This window comes from Melospiza melodia, chromosome 18 (genome assembly GCF_035770615.1).
Source record: "Melospiza melodia melodia isolate bMelMel2 chromosome 18, bMelMel2.pri, whole genome shotgun sequence".
In the NCBI taxonomy this organism is placed as follows: Eukaryota; Metazoa; Chordata; class Aves; order Passeriformes; family Passerellidae; genus Melospiza; species Melospiza melodia.
In genome coordinates this window covers 14,499,049-14,519,805 of record NC_086211.1, presented here as the reverse complement: position 1 = coordinate 14,519,805, position 20,757 = coordinate 14,499,049, and the positions used below count along the sequence as shown (strand labels likewise).

The following is a 20,757-nucleotide window of genomic DNA, read 5'->3' as shown; positions in this document are numbered from 1 at the left end:
GTCAGCAGTTTTCCCCCATTTCAGGAGCTTCATTTGAGGCCCACCGTTGCACCCCTTTGTGCCACAGGCTGAGGAGCAGATCCATCATGAACATTCCTCCCATCCAAAAGCTGCACAAGGAATTTAGCTGGAACAAACAGCCCTGCCCCCGTGGCTGCCATTGAGCCACTTACCCACTGGATTTTGCAAATAACCCAGTCTCTGGAGCCTGCTGAGGCTTTTCCCAAATCTCCCTACTTATCCTGGGAGCTGGGCCTTTCCCAGCCCTCCCCAGGGTGGGCCATTCCTGCTGCTCTGGAAAGGAGCAGGGGCCCCTGGACAGCAGAAAGCATTTCCCACTCTCTGCTCCCCTTCAGCAGAGGCAGACTGTTCTCTCTCTGCTTCCTCACTTTCAAACCCTGCTTTTTTCCTCATGAACAGTCTGTAATTTTTATCCTCATTAGTCACCAGCTTTTCAAGGCAACTGAATCAATGCTCAACAGCTGCTCTGGTGTGTTGGAGAAATCCAAAAACAAGGAAATTTTCAGGAAACAACCTCTCCTCACATTTACCCCTCAGGCATCTGCATTGCTTCCTGAGGATTTTTGAGGTTTTTAAGATGTTTTCTGTTTCAGATGATCAAAAAGGCATTTTGTCTTTAGCTGTGTGATTAAGTAACATTGTGAAGCACATGCCCATCAACCCTAATGGCCATTATATCTCTCTTGTCTGTGTAAATATTTCAAATTCAGATGCCTGTGCTCACTGCTACCATGCAGAAGGTATTAATTGTTCCAAAGCACTGCCTTGGCACGTGCCTGTTTTGCCTGTTTTCTTCTGGAAGCATCTACCAAGAATTTCTATGAGACAATTTTATAAACTTTCCAAACTTAACCCAAGTGCAATATCAATTATAAATGTTTGTTTTTATAAAGCCAAGCAGTTAAAGGTCTTCAGGAAAGCAATCAAATAACACAGATTGTTTTTCCCTAAGGGAAGTAAAAAAAAATAATAATCCAACTCCTCTCAAATGCCCAGAGTTCAGTTTCTTGGCTGTCACAGTATCCTTACACTCAGGGTACGTCAGGTTGAGGAAAGAAAAGGTTTTTAATGCCATGAAAGAGCAGAAACAAACATCTATTTCTAGCTAATCAACCCCACAATGCCCTAAGATTTAATAACCATCTTTATTGCCTGTTAGACATGAGCAAGGACAATTTCCTCTCCTTGCAGGGGATTTTTACAGCCTGGCTCCCAGGGCTCAGCTGTGCCTGCAATGCAATCTCAGGTAACAGCACCCCAGAGAATGTGCATTCCCTGGCACAGGCAGGAGGCTGTCCCAGCTTAAACCACATGGAATAAAGCCAGGCACACGTGTTCCCTGGATGTGCCCTACCTGGAATGACCTGGGGCAAGGAACAGACTGTTGGGAAGGATGAAAGTTGGACAAGAAAGTCTCACAGATATGTGTATGCTTAGCAGAAAGATTTTTGAATATGAAATCTGAAGAAGGAATAGAGATGGAAGCAAGTTTTGATATAGAAGAAAAGAATTGCTGAGCCAGTCTCACTGGATAACCAAGGAGGCAAAGGGTGTGTTAGTTAGAAAGGGTTTTCATGGCTTAGTGCACAGGATAAACCCACCTCAAACAAGAAGATGTTTTTACCAAGCAGAAGGAGAGCACAGGCAAACAAGGCAGCAAAGTTGCAAGTAGAAAAAAGGTTTCAGAATGTTTCACTGCAAGAAAACTGAAAAACATCTTCTAGCTTAAACTGTAATGTACTATCAATTGGAGAGTGTAATGTACTAATAATTGGAGAATAGTTACATGAATATGGTAATTACAGTAGTTATGATGGGCTATAGATAAAAGTTAAGGTATAGATTGGTTCTACTGTATGAAGATACTCAGCAAAGAAAAGTAAATAATGCAATGTAACCAAAAGAAAAGTAAATAATGCAATGTAACCAAAACCAAAGGGTCTCCAGGCCTGCCTGCAGCTGGAGCTGACACCTGTGGGCACAGCTCTGTCACCCACCACCCTGGGCTGCTGGAACACCTTGGATACAACAAACTGCATTTGGAAGAGCTGCCTGGAGTCCCACATCCCTCATTCAGGACACCTGTTAGGCAGGGCTGAACAGACTCCTGAGAGCTCTGTACTGCCCACATCCTCCCCAAAGTTTCGTTTGGGAGAAACCAGGGCTGTCTTTATGGCTTTGATAAAAGCCCTCAGCTCTCTCTGTGCTGGTGAGGTGCTGATCTGATTGTTTCATGTGAAATACACAGCTGTGTTTGGTGTCAGGTACATACAGGCAATGTGTGTATTTGTGATTGTGATGTGTGTGGAAACCAAGCATGGGACAGTTATAAAGATGAATTCTAATAATTACTAAAAAAGTAAAGCATGGAAGAAGACCTTTGAACCTATCTTTTTTCATAATTAACCTTTATAAGTCTTAAATTGATTTAGGAGCATTTGAATTAAAGTGTTAAGGATGTTGCTTTTTGACAGGAACTTTCTGCTTGTAGTTAAGCCTTAAAGAGTTTTGCAATAATAACCTTTTGAAGTATAATTTTAGAATATTGCTTGTAGTAAGGATCTTTGAAACTATAACTTTAGAATATATAAAAAGGAAACATGCTTTCCTCAAGCCTTAACAAAACAGTGAAAAGCAGCTTGAGAAAGGAAGATGAACATCAACTCAAGGATTTATAGTTTCGACCAAGGGAAGCTGGACATCACTGTTATGAGATTTATAGTCCTTGAAATCAAAAGGTGGATACACATCTGGGGAACTGGACCCCACCAGATGGGAGACTTCTTCCTTCTTTTAGAAACTGGACCACCACCACCTGGGGATACTCCTTTTGGGATACATCCTGAGAAAAACTAAATCACAATAGTGTATAGAAATGTGATGTAAAAATTGGGACTAGAAAGTGCTGATGAGAAAAATTTGGAATAGAAACTGCTGAGAAAGCTGATGAGTACCCCTATAAATACCTGTGAGCCTCAACTATCGGTGTGCAGCTGGAGGGAAAACTTCCCCCACTGCACCCAGCACTGTATTGCTCATGCTTTACCATATTAATTAATAGATTGCTGCTTGAATATTGGCCTAGTCAAGCTTCTCATTTATAACATTCCATACAGCTCTGAAATCCCGGGTGGGAACTGCTGGGCTTTTGAGGAATGGACTATCCCCAGCTCATCCCTTTCCTCCCCACACAGAGGTGCCATTCCCTTCACTGACCTGCTGCAGCTCCCAGGGCAGCAGAGAGGCAGCAGCAGCCGCTCCCAGCTCCAGGTGCTTCATCCCGACCACGCAGAACTTCTCCAGGTGCAGATCCCGGAGGATCCTGGGCAGCAGCCCCTGGCTCCACACCCCGGGTTTGATCAGCAGCACCGTGCAGAGAAGCTGTGCCCCTGCAACAAACACAGAGGGGTTTGTTTGCTGCCCTGGGCATGGGGAGACCCGGCAGGAAGTCCATAAAAATACCAAAAAATGAGTCCATAAAAAGCCTGGGCATAGAGGATCATTTATTGATTTGGGTTTGCTTTGTTGGGTTTTCAGATTAAAAATGCATCTGAAACAGTCCAAGCTTGGAGGTTTCTCCGTCAAGGAAATCTGCTCCAGGTCCTAAAAGTTCTTGTGGCAGCTCTGTCGGATAAGATTCAAACCTTTATATTAGAGATTAATGTTTTAAGAGAGATAAAATATTCCCTTTTGCATTTTTCATGTGAACCGTGGTGATTATGTGATGTGAGCCTTGAGCAGCTCTTACATTCTTACTCTGGTGTTCTGTGTATCTTAGAGCTCTGTTTCAGAGAGGCACTGACAACCCTGACAGGTCCCAATTAATGTCATAAACCAATAATTAATTGAATTGTCTTTACCAAAAATTGACATTCCAGTAAAAAACCTTCTGCTTCTGACACAGCTCTCCCAGCAGAGCTGCCAGGAAGGTGCAGCACTATGAGGAGCAGAAAACAAACCAGACCAAGGAAGCTTTGCTGTCTGATGAAAATGGATTTAAAGGCAGAAAATACATAAATTCCGTTTTTAAATGACAGCATTTTCAAATTTTTAGTCTTGCTAAAGTACTTGCTACCAAGAGTATAGTTAATATTTTATCCTTATAACATCTTTCTGGAGATTTATTGGCAAGTGCAGTGTCAGAACCAGTCTGTGAGGCCCAGGAACTGCTGGTGCTGAACCACATCAATCAGCAGGAGCACAGGGGAACATCCTCCAGGCTGCTGAGACTGATCCAAGCTGATCTGTTTGGGTACAAAACATGTCATTTTCTGTTTCTGTACACCCCAGTACTAATTACACAGATGTCAATGCAGCAAAGCATCAACAAGGCTACCTCGAATTTAATGCTGTTATTTCCAGGTGACAAGCAGGACATGGCACAGAAACACAGGATCAAAAATAAAATCCAAGATTATTTCCTCCCCACTTGATATGGAAACTTAACCCTTGTGCTGCAGGGAGCCCTCCTGTTACAGATGTGCTGTTTCCTCACATCATTCCTGAGCAGAAAGGTTCCATAGCAACAGCCTGGAAGTGCAGGGAGCTGCTGGGCTCCACCTCAGCAACCTCACCCCTGTGTGTTATGTAAGCACTCAGTGGCCTCCAGATGTTTTCCTCACCATCTGCTATGTTTTTGAGCAGATATTCTCATTCTTCTGCTGTGTGAGTCACTACCTGCTGCATATTTAGGGACTTTAGACAATTCAGGAGGATTGCCAGCCTGGTTTGGTCAGACACCTTGTCACCCAGAGCTGGCTTTCTCTCCTCAGCAATTACAAGAAACAAGAACTAGAGAAAATACCACTAATTACCAATGGAACAATCTTTGCTGATCGTGAATGAGCAGAGGGACCTGTTTGGCAATGTTCAAACCTGCCTGATTTCCAGTTCTGGCTGCTCAGAGCCTTTTCTGGTCTTTATTACGTTTCTCTACTTTGTAATATTTTTAGATCCATTCTTCACAATCCTTTCCTTTTTGCCTCCCCCAAAAAATTATTACAGAGGTTTTGATTTCATAGCCTAACTGTAAAAATAGAGTTTAGTTTATATGCTATTTATAGATAATAGTTCAGATAGGTGTGACTTCAAATAAGTGGGAACTCAAGACAAGCAGATACCACATCTGGCATGCTCAGAGTGCATCAGGCTGGATTCCAGCTTAAGGAAAATGTTGGTTTAATCCTTTTTTTGCTTATTTTGGGTTGGTACATTCAGATGATTTAGATCCACCAAGTCCTTGTCAAAAGACATTTTGCCATTTGCTCTTCTCTCACCTGCTTGCAGGAAGGAGAACAGAGATTCTGCTCGGCACCTCCAGCTCTCACCCACTGCAGGAGAGAAGCAGATTTGAGTGAGTTTGGTGAGTTCTAAGACAATCTGAGAATTGTGCTATCATCTCTATATAAAGCAGTCAATATTACACACTGATATTTTAGGGTGTTACACAGGGACATGGATGGATTGATTTCAGATGTCCTGGGACACCCTGGGAGGGGTCACATTTCCCCCTTCTCTGGTAACCCCAGGAGCACAGGCTGAGCAGGGCTGCAGGTCCTAAATTGCTGAGTTTGCAGGGGTCCCCAGGATGAGGTGAGAGATGAGGAATCTGACTCCATGTTCCCAGAAGGCTGATTTATTATTTTATGATATTATATTATATTATATTAAAGAATACTATGCTGAAGAATAGAGAAAGGATACAGACAGGAGGCTTAACAAGAATGACAATGAAAAACTCATGACTGACTCCTCAGTCTGACACAGCTGATGGTGATTGGTGATTAAGTAAAAACAATTCACATGAAACCAATCAAACAATGACCAGTGGGTAAACAATGGCCAAACCACATTCCAAAGCAGCAAACACAGGAGAAGCAATCAGATAATTATTGTTTTCATTTTTCTCTGAGGCTTCTCAGCTTCCCTTCCTGGCAAAGGGATTTTTCAGCAAATATGACAGTGACACTAAATCATGTTGGATCTTGGTTACCTTTTCTGGGATTTCAGGGAGTGTTTAACAGTGATTTTAAACCTATCTGTGCTCCTAATATTCCACAGTCAGCTCAGATGCTGCCCTGTTTCTGGAGTTTTGTTTGATGTTCTCTCAGAAACAAAGGGGTGCTGTGGATCCTGAGTGCTGCTGATAAAACCTGCCTGGCCCTTTCCCAGGCAGCCAGGAGTGGCTGCTCCAGTGGTTCTCCAGGAGAGCAGAGCAGGATGAAAGGAGCCTGGGGAATCAGAACTTAGGACAAAAGCCAACAGAGAAATGTTGCCTTCAGTCTAATGTAAAACTTGCAGTGACCTGGAGATGAGCACAATCAAGGCACTTCAGGCACACGAGAATTGAGAAGTTATCAAGATCTAGGGCACAGTGAGGGGAATCCTGCATCAGACTGATAAAAGCCTTCATTTTCCAATGACTGGCAAGTTTACCTACTGTAACATGCAAGGTAGATAAGAAAAAACTAAAATCTGTTTGTCAAAACAGAATTACTTTTTTTTTTTTTGTATGACTGTCCAAAATCCATGTCTATCTACTTTCCATAGTTATGTATCTGGAAGGTATTTAGCCAAAGAGTATTTGGGTTTTTTTCTAATGAGCTCTCTTTCTCTTTCCACATGTTTGTTGCAATAACAAGAGCACAAATAACAGGTGGAACCAGCCTTGAGGTCCTTGCCTTGTCTTATAACTTTTTAGCTCATCCTCCCAGCACCAGCTTTTTTTTCCTTAGTGCTGGGGTTACCTGAAAGGACTTTCAGGATCTGTGAATCCCATGGTGACCTGGGCACCACTGGGATGTAAATGACAAGAGACATAGGAAATGCACCTTCTGCTCTGACTTCACCTCTCTAAAACATCATGAAAGTCATCATTTCTGGGCTCTACACCTGAAACAAGCTACTAAAGAGCTGACAATAATTACTTTTCCAGCTGACTTTGCACACCATCCCTCAGCAGGTGGTTCTCAGGACTGTGGAGAGGAAATGTGACAATACTCACACCTTCCCCCAGCACCAGGGGGACCCAGCTGGCCTTTCCTCCCCAGCTGCCTGGGATGAGGATGTCTAACCAAAGGTTTACTAATCCCATTTCAATGGCTCTGACAGAGGACATACAGTTTTCTTCAATCTATTTAAGAGTCTAAAATAACTTGGTTTTTTTTTTCAAGAGGCAGCTGGTGCTTACCTGTGGTCTTCCCTTCAGTCCTGGAGCTCCTGCCAGGTGGTGGCAGGAATTTCCCAGCAGGGCGGTGTTCTGCATCTGGAGAAGGAAGGACAGGTATTTTTATGGATTCAAGATGGGAAACTTCAATGTCTGGGGCAGGAGGGTGACAAAAGTAATTTTATTTAGCAGGGCAGATGTTCAACCTGCTACAAAATATTGTTCTTGAGCAGGGAGGTCTCTCCATTTCTCTCACAACAATAAAAACACAAGGGAAAAATGGAATTACCTTATTAAAGAGACAGTGCAGGATGCTGAAGTTTGGCCTCAGCTGTGTTCTTTTGTTCCTCACAGTGGCTTTGGTGCAAAAGGCTGGCACTGCCATTACAACCTCCCTCAATAAACTGAGCTCACAGCTCTGCTTTCCTCTTATCCTGCCTTTCCATCTCAAGATAACTTTAATTAAGGGCTGCAGTGCTTGAACTCTTTAGAGTTTAAGGCACCAGCTGGGGATGTCTGATGCCTTCTCTCCTGAAGGCTCCTCTTCTTGCTCCCCAGTCTCACAGAGAACACCCCCATAGTTCACTGACAAATCAAACTTGCTGTGAGAGCCTAAACCCAGGATCTTTTCCCAGACAAATCTTTCTTCATAGTATTCAGCAAAGCAAATTTCTTATTGCACACTACACAGGCACAGTGGGTTTGACACAAGTGGCTAAGTTTGTGTTGATGACAAAGGACTTTTCTTCCCCAAGGAAAGATAAAGGAAGGGCTGTAAATTCAAAGCACGAATGCACTTATGGGACTGCATCACTCCCCTTCAGCTGACACATGGTGTTACCACAATCTTTGATTTCTCTCTGCCTCTGAGTAATCATAAAATCCCACAATGGCTTGGGTTGGAAGGGACCATCTTGTTCCAGCTCCCTGCCAGAAACTGTCAGGGCTCAGAACTGTTTCTCTCTGGGTGAGAGGAGTCAGGCAGCCCCAATTCTTCTCTGAATATTTCACATTAAAAGAAAACAGTGGGAGCTTGTATTCTGCTGCTCTAAACCATCCAGTATCAATAACCCCACAGTCTGCACAGTGATTTAGTTTTAAGAGGCATGGCTATGCATTTCCTGCTACAGGAGGAAACTATCAAATTTACTGTGCTGAAAGATCGATGCTGGCACACATCACTGAACCCTGAGAAGCTTTTGACAGCAAAGGTCTCCATTCTCCTCCAGGATAAAAAGAAATTCTCAAGAAATCTGTTTTCTTACAGACTGGTCACACCTTCAATCTCCTTGAGCACAGGGAAAGGCTGAGGCATCAAGCTGCAAGTCTGGAACCACAATTAGGGGCCCACATTTAGGTGTGAGAGCTCTTGGGCTCTGTTCTTCAGCTTCTCTTACAGAAAGGGTTTAAAATGCATGGTATTATTTACTGATCCTGCCAATTGCTCTCATATGTAATTAGTACTTATGGAGTACCTCAAGATCATCAGAAAGGGCACCAGGCCAAGCACAGCCACATTAATTTAAAAAGCCACCTTGCAGGTGACCTCAGCTGGCTCCTGCTGGGTTCATTGCCTCATCTTAATTCAGCCAAGCACAGAATTTACCCCCACATTATTACATTCTCCTGTGCCTGAGAAAACCCCCAGCACTGGATTCCTTTGTCTAAGGTGAATCAACTCCCATACCCCCTACAGCTGAGGAGAACACACACACACTAAAACCGTGCCTTACCAGTGACCAAATCTGCCTCTGTGAAGAAGAGGATGGCTTGTCTGAAGGTCACCTCTGGTGTCAGAGCCATGAGTGCCTGTGGGAGGCTGTCCCCTGTGCAGAGCCTGTCCCTGCTCTGTGTCCATCCCTGCAGGGCAGCTCCCAGGGCCAGGAAGGCGTCGGTGCCGCGGAGCGCGCACACCAGGACAGGGCTGGACGTCAGCGTGCCCAGGCTGCTCTGCCAGTGAGTGTCCCCAGCCTCAAAAGGGGTCACCTCCCTGGCCTGGCACCCACTCAGGCGGGGCAGCCACTTCAGGCCCAGCAGCTCGAGTCCTGAATCAAGAAAAATGGTTTTAGCACCAGGCAGCAGCTTGTGTTTTGTAGAAGTTGTGCTTTCTTTTGGACACAAACATTTTATTTCACGTGGATTTTTTTCCCTGCACAAGTTCCAATGCTGTTCTGACTTCTGTTTCATCCAGAATGGACTGTAATGAAAAAACAGGAATATACTGGGAAAACCCATGAGATGCTAATTCTAAGAAATGCCATTACAGTGGAGAACAAAAAAATGGCTATCTGGGAAATCAACAGGGAGCCACAGGGAGCAAGTGCCATGATTTGATTAGAGAGCACAGCTAATGGAGGAGAGTGGAAAGGGAATCACTGAGAGTACACTGATAACAATGTGGCTTGGCACAGCATAATCCATAATTATGGATCCTTTAGCACCTCTCATAACACTTTAAGCAATGTTTAGCAGAATAACAAACTACAGCAGAATGCTGACTTGTCTCTAAAGTGGTTTCAATGTTGTTGGGGTTGTAAAGTTGTCTTCTGACTATGTAGGAAGGTATTTAGGGCTCAATCCATGAGTGCTGGAAGTTTCTGTTGGCTCAGATCTCAGATACAGAACTTCACAGGATTTCAAGCAGTCTTTCAACACAGTTTTGGGCAAGTCAGATACAACACCGTGTAAGACAGGCAGACTTGAGCCCTTTGTGCCTACAGCTCCTGTGTTATCACACTTCAGTGCAACCTGCACATGAAATCACATAAATCCCTGTCCTGCCTAGGGCCTGACAGCCCTTTTCATGCACATGTGAGCAGCAGTGTGGGGACAGCCTCCCTGCTCCTCCCTTGGGGGAACCAGAGCGTGAGGGGCCTTGGTTCTGCTCGCCAGGGCTGTCACTGCAGTCACAGAACAGAGCTGGCACTGCCAAATTCCTGCCCCACTTCCAGCCCAGCCTTACCTCCCCCTGCTCAGGGAGGGACACAGTGCTCTGTGTTACATAAAAGCTCTGCAAGCCCAAGCACTACTTGGAACTCATTTGATGCTCTCTGAAGCAAATTATGCCCACCTGAGCTGTTTGTGATTGCCCATAACAAACCGAGAGAAATTCTTCAGCTTTTTAGGGGGGTAACAAAGAAACCCATTCTTTCTGAGGCCCCTTCACCACATCTTCTATGATGTTCCTGCCATGCTAAAAAGAGCTACTCAGGATAGCCCAAGGTCTCCAGAGCTGGGTTACCTGCCCTCTGAGGCTGATCCCTGATGGGGGGCAGCAGGATCTGCTGGAGGAGCTCCCCAGCACTCTTCAGAGCCTTCATCCCCACCAGTGTCAGCATCACCACCTGCTCCATGCCGGGCTCAGCAGCGAAAGCTCGGTGGCTCAGGAAATCCAGAGGGATGGGATGGGGCTCTGGCACCACACTGAGGTTTCCTCCTGCCCAGGAGAGCATGAAAACAAAACTGTTACCCCATGAAAACACAGCTCAGGCTTTCTGCTGTGAAGGAACTGTACAAATCCCAACCAGCATTTCACTGCCTCCTCACACTGCAGCTCAGGAAAATCCTCCTGAAGGAGGAATATTAACACAGCAAAGCCCCTCTAATTAGTCCCAGTCCTTCCCTGGAATTACATTTTGCCGTGTAAAGCAAATACATTCCTTGTAATTTTGATATCCTTATTCACACCATTAGGCAGAGCTGATAGATCTATACTAAAATTATTTAAGGCACCGGTTTTGGGTTGATAACTAATGACTGACTTCACATTAAATCAATGCTTCATTTTGCTTTCTAGGACATTGCAGGGCACACAAGTGGGAGCTAATTTGGGGACTGCTGTAACTCTATGCTTCTATCCACAGTCCTGTTGGGAACAGCACAGCCTGGAGAATCCCTGGCCCATCAGAAAACCCTGGTTGTTCCATACTGATTCACTACATGATTATGTAAGCAATAAACATTTATTTACTTACTTATTCCCACATCATAACATTTTACAATGCTAGAGAATTGTGAATGACATGCATTTAATTTTCATTTTTCCTTAGGATTTAGAGTCACTTTGGTTTTGGAGAGCAATGTGTTTTAATTAAAAGTCCTGGCATTCAAATTTTCAAATAATTAAGTTAAATTAAACTAAGTTAACTTGCTGAACACATAAAAAACCCCAACATGTAGTTAGTGAAATAAACATGGGAATCTTTTTTACTCCAAGTGTACAGAACTAGGAGGTTTAAGACTCACCCATGTGAGTCATAGATTAAGAACAGAAAACCCATTTCCTTGCTGTTTGAAATCCTATCAATCTCCCAGCTTTGAATGAATGGGTTACCAAAGTGAATACAACTGTACAAACTGGAATTTAGAATATCTGAGTAAAATGAAATTGCAAAGTGCCTTTTCTGCACCTACAGAACTATAGCTGCCAGCATTTATCACTTCAGCACATTCCAGTTCTACACACAACCAACAATTTATCTCATTTTAATATTTTGACTTCTCTTGAAACTATGGCAATAAATACGTATTGATTGTCTATTAACCTTCTAATTATCTTAATTAAGGCTTAATTGGATGTTACTGTGTCATGTTTCAATAATTTCTTTTTGCATGTATCTTTTAACTGACTTTATAAAGGCATTTTCACTTTGATTTCCATTGATTCTTTCATGAGAGTTACTGTGATTGACTGGCAGCAAAACTGTCACTGACATTTTATGAAAATCCTTTTGCTAGGATTTTTCTCCTGAGAAGTTGAGAGGCCTCAGAAAGGAAATGTAAACAATAATTATCTGATGGCTGTAGAATGTGGTCTGGAGATGGTTTAACAACAGGTGCATCTTTGATTGGTCTCATGTGAATTGTTTTTACTCGATGACCAATCTCAGGTCCAGCTGTGTTGAGGCTGTGAGCAGTCACAAGATTTTATTATCATTCTTTTCTAGCCTTCTGATGTCCTCTCTCTTTCTTTAGTATAGTTTTAGTATAGCATTTTAAACATAATATATATTATAAAATAATAAATCAGCCTTCTGAAATTAAGTCAAGATTCAAGTGGAGTCAAGATTCTCATCTCTTCCCTCATCTTGGGGACCCTCAAACACCATCACACAGAACAACAAATGAGATCCTACAGAAAACAGCATATTCCTAATGGTTTTATCCAGGAAAATCCCCTGTCACTGTGGCTGTTCCATCCCTGCAACTGTGCAAGGCCAGGTTGGACAGGGCTTGCAGCAACCTGGGATAGTGGCAGGTGTCCCTGCTTGTGGAATGAAATCACAGAATCACAGAATCACAGAATGATGAGGTTGGAAGAGACCTCTAAGATCATCAAGTCCAACCTGTGCCCTCACACCTCAGCTAGACTATAGCACCAAGTGCCACGTCCAGTCTTTTTTTAAACACATCCAGAGATGGTGATTCTACCACCTCCCTGGGAAGAGCATTCCAGTGCTTTATTATTATTTTGGTGAAAAATTTCTTCCTAATATCCAACCTGTCCCTTCCCTGAGGTAGCTGGAGACTGTGTCCTCTGGTTCTGTCAGAGACCAACCCCACCTGTGTGCAGCCTCCCTTCAGGAAGGTGCAGAGAGCAATGAGGTCACCCTGAGCCTCCTCTTCTCCAGGCTGAACAGCCCCAGCTCCCTCAAACATTCCTCACAGGGTTTGTGTTCCCAGCCCCTCACCAGCCCCTTCTCTGGATGCACTCAAGCATTTCAACATCCTTCCCAAACTGAGGGGCCCAGAACCGGACACAGCACTCAAGGTGTGCCCTCACCAGTGCTGAGTACAGGGGCAGAATGACCTCCCTGCTCCTGCTGGCCACACCATTCCTAATTGTTCCAGGTTGCAGGGCAAGATGTATTCTATCACCATCTGTATGGCAGCTGTCTTTTGTCAAGTGGGCAGTTTGCCTTATCTCTCTCTGAGTGATCACAATCACTCCTCCCTCAGGAGGGGACATCTGCTGATATTGAATGTCACTGCATGGCTGATAAGAACTACAGCATCCCATTGGGAGATGTGAGCCCAGAGGGAGGAGCCAAGCATTGCTACCCAGATAAAATCCAGGGGGAGGAGCCAAGCATTGCTACCCAGATAAAATCCAGAGGGAGGAGCCAAGCATTGCTACCCAGATATAATCTGGAGATCCTGGAATAACTGCATGGCTCTCCACTGGATTTCCCAGAGGAGCAGCTGCCTCTTCTTCCACTGGATCTTCACAGGAAGACTACACCCTTTTCTACAAGATCCTGCTACAACAGAACCACCCCTGACACTTCAGGAGGACTGCAGCCACAATTCCAAGGGGACTGCTGCCAACACCCTGACCCACAGGGTGTCAGGTTGAGTTCTGACTCTGTCAGTGTTGTTTTAATTTACTGCAGTGTTTATCCTCTTATTTTCTTCCCTACTAAAGAACTGTCATTTCCTCCTCCCATATTTTTTGCCCTGAGAGCCCCTTAATTTAAAATTTATAGCAATTCAGAGGGGTGGGGAGGGTTCACATTCTCCATTTCAGGGGAGGCTCCTGCTTTCCCTAGCAGACACCTGTCTTTCCAAACCGAGACACTAACGCAGGCCAGGATGCCACTGGCCTTCTTGGCCAGCAAGCAGATGAGGTTTGAGGTCCCTCCCAGCCCAGAGCATCCCAGGTGTGTGCCCCTGGAGCCCCTGACGTACCCAGGCTGAGCAGCGCGGCCGCGGCGTATGGAGCCCCGTGGAAGCACAGCGATGGCTCCTGTCCAGCAGCTGCAGGGGGGAGGCTGTGCCCAATGCCAGGGCCTGCCTCTGCCAGCTCCTCCATCAGCCCTGTGCTCAGAACAGCAGCAAACGTGAGCAATGCTGAGCTCTGCTCAGCCTGACATGAAAATACTCTGCTGTTTCGGTCACTGGTCACAGCTCTGGGCTTACAGACTGTAGCTCTGGCTACAGACTGGGCTTACCTGAGACACCAAACTCAGCTGAACCATCCCCTCTTCCCAAAATCACATGGGCCACTTAAAAAGGGGCAAGGAGCTCTTGAAAACTGAGGCTGGCCCACAGCTTTCTCTGGCTTTTTCAGCACACCCAGTTGTTTCTATCCCCTTCTAACTCTGCTGGGAACTGAAACAAGTGGAACAAGTGCACAGATGCTGCCACAGAGCTCCTGAATTTGAATAAATATCTTAAATAAGGTGGTGTCCACTAGGAAGAGTCCCAGATGCTCACGTGGAGGCTCTCAAGGTGTCTCACACTTCCAGGAATGAGGCCAAAGTCCTGCACCCCACAGGGCCCGGGAGGAATTGCTGGGGTGACAGACCTGAACAGAGACATCATGTTCTGCTCCTGTGATTTCCAGTCTGGAAAACATCCCATTCCACACCACTTTTACAGACACTAAGTGCTTAAAGCCACAATCTCTCAGCTCCCATTCTCCCTCTAAAGAGCTGGGCTGTGCACAGGCAGTGCATTAAGGTGTTGCATACAGTACATTTCCACAACAATTAGTTCAGCCTTCTGTAATAATGTTTCAGGCCACAGTTTTAAAGGCTTGTTATTTTTTAAATTACTTTGTACACATTTGATTGCTTCCTACCATACAAGCCTGTCAAAAATTCACTGTAGCGGAGCATGGGAAATGGATTATTGGTGTTACAGGCTGATGGCAAAGCTTGGATGTCAAATGTACCACTGACAATCACCTGCTCCTCAAAATTCAAAAGGCAAGAGGCACCAAAAATGGGTCACCACTGTCCCAGCAGTATTGCCTGTTGTTTATTCAAACTCAGGGCACGGCAGAAAGTAAAGCTTGAACAAAAATGTGTGGTGTTTGGACCTCAGGGCACAGATCCCACCAATTTATCTGCTCTGTTTCAGGAGTATTTGTCAAGTTTTAACTTGCTTTGAGAATTGAACAGCATTCGAGGCCCTGAAGGGGAAACTGCTTTTCATATTAATTACAAATGCAGAATTTCTTAGTGAGGTATTTACCCTACTCCAATCTAAGTGCTACTCTGCACTTCCCAGATGCCAATCCAAAGCTTGTGGGGAAAGAATATCAGCTTCCCCTCTCCAGGGCTCTGGAATATGGACTAAGGTGTCTTTCTGCAGTACAGGACTGATGAAAATAGCACAGAACACATGGAAAGAGACATGTGCAAAATCTGTCACAAACAAAGGGAAAAACCCTGAGTTCTCTAGCATGAGGGATAATATTTTATGTATTTCTAGTGGAAATTTCCCCGTGCAAAATATGAACACAAAACATCATCTGTGGCACTGAGGGAAGCTGCAGAAACTGCACTTTTTAATGAGCAACTTTCCCTGGGTACAGAGGCAGCAGGTGACACGGGGCTGTAATTACTGTGCCATGATTAATCCTCTGTGTCTGCACATGTTTTCAGAACATTCTGTGATAGTCTCAAGAGAAAAAGCCCAGGACTATTTGAATTGTCATTGTTTCCCCCCCTTCCAAACCTCTAAATGTTCTTTCCTATTGTGGATAAATTGAAGGAAGCAAATGGGCTGGGGATGAATGTCTCCATCATGGGCTGTGTGGGATGGTGCTAATGGAAGGGTCACCCACAGTGATCCCTCCTGGGAAGAGCCAGGGCACGATTTCTGTTCCCTCCTGACCACTGCTGTTGCCTCTGATCTTCCCCACTTGAGGTCAATGTCAACTGATCCTCAAGAAAACAGAAACTCAAGTAAGAAGATTTAAGGCAGCAACTTGGCTGGGTTTTGGCAGTCCCTCCACAGAAAATGAGTTACTTTGGGGTGCCTGGAAGTCACAAGGATGCAGGACTCAGAGCTGAGATTGATAGGATCAGATGCTGCCCTCAGGTTCAGTGGCACAGCTGGATTTTGGCCACCCTACCTCTCTGGGCAAAAAGAGTTTCTGAGAGGGGACTGAGGCCATAAAATCCCAGCAAGAGCTGGGAGGGACCCACAAGGATCCTTGAAATCCAACTGCTGGCCCTGGGCAGGACAGCCCCAACAACACCTCCATGCACTGGGTGTGAGATGCCAAAGTCAGGCCCAGCTTTGAAGTGTCCAGGGACAAGGCTCACAAATCCAAACAGGAGGTTACAACCTCACATAAAGGGAAAACATTTCCCATAATGATGGAACAAAGGTCTAGGGATGCAGGAGAATTGTCATGGACATCTTTTATGAAAAATCCTTTCCTTAGGATTTTTTCCTTCTGAGAAGCTGAAAGGCCTCAGGAACAAAATGCAAACAATGGTTATCTGCTGCTGTGGAATGCAACAGGTGCATCTGTGATTGGTCTCATGTGGTTGTTGCTAATTAATGGCCAATCACAGTCAGCTGGCTTGGACTCTCTGAGAGTCAGGAGCCTTTGTTATGATTCTTCTTTTTCTATTCTTTGCTAGCCTTCTGATGAAATCCTTTCTTCTATTCTTTTAGTATTGTTTTAACATAATATATATCATAAAATAATAAATCAAGCCTTCTGAAACATGGAGTCAGATCCTTGTCTCTTCCCTCATCCTTGGACCCCTGTGAACACTGTCACAGAGAATCTTTGCCCTTGCAGATTTTCAAGACCTGACAGAAAAAAAGCCCTGAGCATCCTGAGGGAATTCATTGCTGATGCTCTGCTGAGCAGGAAGTGGGATGAGAGACCTTCTGAGGCCCATTCAACCAGGAACTACTTGGTGATTTTAAGTTCAAGAGGACTCCAGAGCTAAAGATCAAACAGCTGGCAAAGGCCAGGCAGCTCTGTTGGATGTGCAGCAGTGACTGATGCACACCTTGGTCTGGAGATTGCTACAGCAACATGAGCAGGCCTTGATATTCCCCATAAATATTCCCTGCACTGCACAGCTGTGGTTGCACTGCTGATGTGGAACCCCCTGCAATGCAAACCCTCCCTGGCAGGCTGCTGGGCAGGGCATTACCTGTCAGCAGGGCAGGGATGTGATGTGTGGCATTCTCCCTCCTCAGCAGCAGCACCAGGCAGTGCCTGCGGGGCTCACCAGGGACCTCTCCTCCTGCAGCACCAGCAGGTGAGCCTGAGCTCTTGCCAGGGCAAAAGACAGCAATCTGAAATAATGAAGGGCAGATTAGACTGCTAAATCCACATGTAATTACTATAGGGCTCAAGCAAATAGATAAATTACAATGGCATAACAAGATCCAGCTCACTACTGAGCCATAGGAACTCCAATATCTGGGTGCTCTGCGTCATCTTTTCCTGAGACAGAGAAACTTAATTTAAACTCAGGGAAGAGGCTTAACACAAAATCATCCTGCCCTGCAGCTGGGCTGGGCTAAAACCAGAGCAGTTGTAACTCAGCTGATAGGTGGTACCATCCACCATAAGTGGATGCACCATAAGTCACTCTAAGATTATCTGGAGTCTCAAATGAAGGGATGATATTCACATTGGAGCGGTGGTTGCTGCTGTTAACTCCTTAATGGTCACTTAGCAACATGCTCCAAATATCTGGCTATTTGGGCTGCAGTATTCCATAAATAGGTTTCATTCATTCTACAAAATATTATGGCCAGAGACATTGTTATTCCTTAGGCTTGATCACAGAACAAGCAGAAAAGAGGGAATTTGTAGAGTTTGATTTGCAAACATATGCATTTCCTGACTGACATAGCAAAGAACCCTCAGAATGATGACTTGAAGTGTGGGGTCCATTCCTTTGTGAGAGAAGGTGTCATATAATTCCTGTGGGATTTATAGTATAACAAGGGCAGCACTGGACTTCTTGCATATGTTAAGTTTGACTGCAACCTTGTACTTGTGATTACTGCTGTTTCCTTAGGCTGACTTGTCAAGATGCCAAGTGCACTTTCCATCAAACCTATCACCATGTTAGTCAGAGCTTCAAAGAAAAAAAAAGTTATTTTTGAAAGCTCTTTTTGAGCACTGAAGTAGGGGACTTCATGCTGTAAGGCCCAGAGGGACTGTGAAGCACATCACCAAATATGAATCTGATAGTGAAGACTCTTCTCCTAAACTACCTTTGCACATCAATATTTGGTTCATGGGGCTACTGCCAGCTCCTGATTATTCTGACATCAATGGCAAAATTCACATTTGTTTTAGTAGGAGCAGGATGATGAATTTACACTCCTGTTCTCCATGAGAGGCCAAGGCTTTGTGGGGTTTTCCTGCTAGGGAAAAAGCCAGCACTGAGAGCAGCCGGAGCTCACTCACAGGAACACAGAGAGCTGGCAAGGAGGGAATGGGTGTCCTGCAGCGCTCACAGGAGGAGTGCTGGCACCATCAGCTGCAGGGCAAGGGGTGAGGCAGGGCACAGAGGGCACAGTACCTGCCCTGCTGCCATGCCCAGCACGAGGCCCTGCTGTGCTGAGAGCTGCAGCTGCCGCAGTCCTTGCAGCACAAAGCCCCGGCGGGCACAGGCGGAAAGCACGGCCCCAAAGGCACACGGAGGCACCACAGGTGACACCAGCAGAATGATGTCCCCTAGATCAAAGAAAGGGCAAGAAAAACAGCATATTATTGTCACAGGAGCTGTGGTATCAGTGCAAGGCAGCTCTCAGAGCAGCTGCCTCCACCTTGAAGCAAACAGCTGCATCCTGAGCAGTGTTTTATGGTTTGTTTGCTGCATCCAGCTCATCATGACTGCAATCCAAGGCCAGCCCAGAGTGGGAAAGCTTATGGCATCATCAGTAATATCTTTGTGAATCATCACGAGACGAGCCAGGCTGTCTCCCCAGGTCTGGGAGCTGCTCACAGGCAGTGTGTTGGTGCTGGTGCTGGCTGGGCTGTGGGAGCTGTCCCCAGGCAGCCCCCAGCACTCAGGGCAGGACTGAGCCTTGCAGGCCTGACCACGCTCTGAGTGAACCAAAAAGGACAACAAGAACTACTTGTTCTTGCTCAATTTGTTCACTCCAAAGAGCATGAAGCAGCTCTGGCCACTCCTCTCTGCTCTCATTGCTCTCTGCTGTTACTGGTGGTCCCAACAATCCTGCTCAGCACCCTCTTCTGCTTCCTGTTGTCCCTCCTTTGTTCCTGCCTTTAATCTTCATCCCAGACACAAGTTCCTGAAGCTCTGGACCACCTGTGATCTCACCTTTGGTTTGGTACCCTCTGAGGCCTCCCAGGTTCCTTGGACACCATGGCAATGGTACCAGCCTGCCCTGTCCCACCTGATCCTCTTCCAGCAGCTCTGGCTGCTCGAGCTCTCCCTGAGTCCCTCATCCCAGTACAAATGAATGTAGACACAACTGGAATTCCCCTTGGGTTAGAACTTTGGGTTTTTAGACTCCTGTTCTCCAAGTTGAATCCCAGACTCCCTGCCAATCTTGAGCAAGCTCAGGAGGAGCCTCCAAGGCCTCCTGAGCAGCCCCCCACATTTTAAACAGTGTGAGACAAGCTCAAAACTTTTCCCTGAAGCCTCTGATCTGCCTGAGCTCTCTGTTTTTACCATGACCTTCATTACTACACTTTCTCAGTTCTAACACAGCTTTTTATCCCTCACAATGTATATTCAGATCTCCATAAGCTGCCAAGAGTGAGCTCTGAGCCCACTTCTACATGGGTTTCCTCTGTGCTGCCTCAGTAATTTCTTGTAGCTTTAACCAATAGATTTAATGAGATTGGAGCATTTTTCATTGTGTCCCAGTTGATTCTGAGGGTAGGACAGTAAATATTTCTTTTTATTCTAGACATTGTGATATGGATATCTGTCCTGCCAAGGCTCAGCCTGGTTGTTCAAAGCAACAGCACCAAAACCTTGTATTTCTCACTAAGGATGGGACAGGCAGGATGGTTCTTTGCCTAAAATCTCTGTTTGGCTTTATGGCTTTAACACTGGATTTTAACCATATTCGTGATATGGGAGCTGTCAAAACCTAAGATTGTTGGTGGGAAGATTTTGGTTCTACTCCAGTTGATAACACTTTAAAAACCATTTTTTTGCACACACATGTCCCAAATCATCAAGAATATCTGCTTGGGTCACCAAAACTCTGATTACTGAGAAGGGGCAGGTCTGCCTAGCTGCAATACCTCTGCTCTGCATGGATAATTATCTGCATGGATAATTATTCCTGTCTCCAAGAGGAGCTGCTGGAGACCACAGGGAAGGAGTCACTGAATGTTTCTTTTCCTGAAAACCCCAAGGGTGTTTGCTCCCAGAGCAGAGTTTCAGCTCCTCTTGCCAGAGCAAAGTTATCTGAGGAGCAGAGCTTGACAGTGACTTCTGAGGCTCCATGCAGATGGAACGTGGTGTGGTGGAACTCAGCAGCCCACAGCAAATGTGAATCATTAAGGGCCATAAAAGGAAGGGGAGGCAGCAAATGTGACTCATTCCATCAGTAGCCACCAGCTGCCATCAATCCCAATCCCAAATAACAGAGCCAAGGGCTGCCTGCCAAACTACCTGAGTTAACATGAGCCAAAAGATGAAAAACTGGCTCAAAATTGGTTTTTTCCTTTCTCCCTTCTCTATTTTCCTTCTCTTCTACTCCTTTTTCATCTTTTTGCCTTATGCTTCCATCCTTTTCTCATGGATTCTTTTCTTTGGCAATTAATTCCCCATGCCTTCTTTCCCTGTCACTCCAATCCTGCTTTCCTTCTT

The 20,757-nt window shown here is 45.3% G+C and overlaps 1 protein-coding gene across 1 annotated transcript in view; it reads right to left on the bottom strand.

Annotated features, from left to right (window-relative positions):
- DNAAF8 (dynein axonemal assembly factor 8) overlaps positions 1-20,757 on the bottom strand; it is a 103,198-nt gene that overhangs the window by 25,459 nt on the left and 56,982 nt on the right. Inside the window, exons 18-25 of the mRNA XM_063171463.1 lie at positions 18,508-18,638; positions 17,095-17,239; positions 13,874-14,002; positions 10,401-10,622; positions 8,920-9,228; positions 7,211-7,285; positions 5,298-5,351; positions 3,238-3,410 (exon numbers count right to left, since the gene is read on the bottom strand). Coding sequence (XP_063027533.1) covers positions 3,238-3,410; positions 5,298-5,351; positions 7,211-7,285; positions 8,920-9,228; positions 10,401-10,622; positions 13,874-14,002; positions 17,095-17,239; positions 18,508-18,638 — 1,238 coding nt within the window. The remainder of the gene's footprint in view (positions 1-3,237; positions 3,411-5,297; positions 5,352-7,210; positions 7,286-8,919; positions 9,229-10,400; positions 10,623-13,873; positions 14,003-17,094; positions 17,240-18,507; positions 18,639-20,757) is intronic.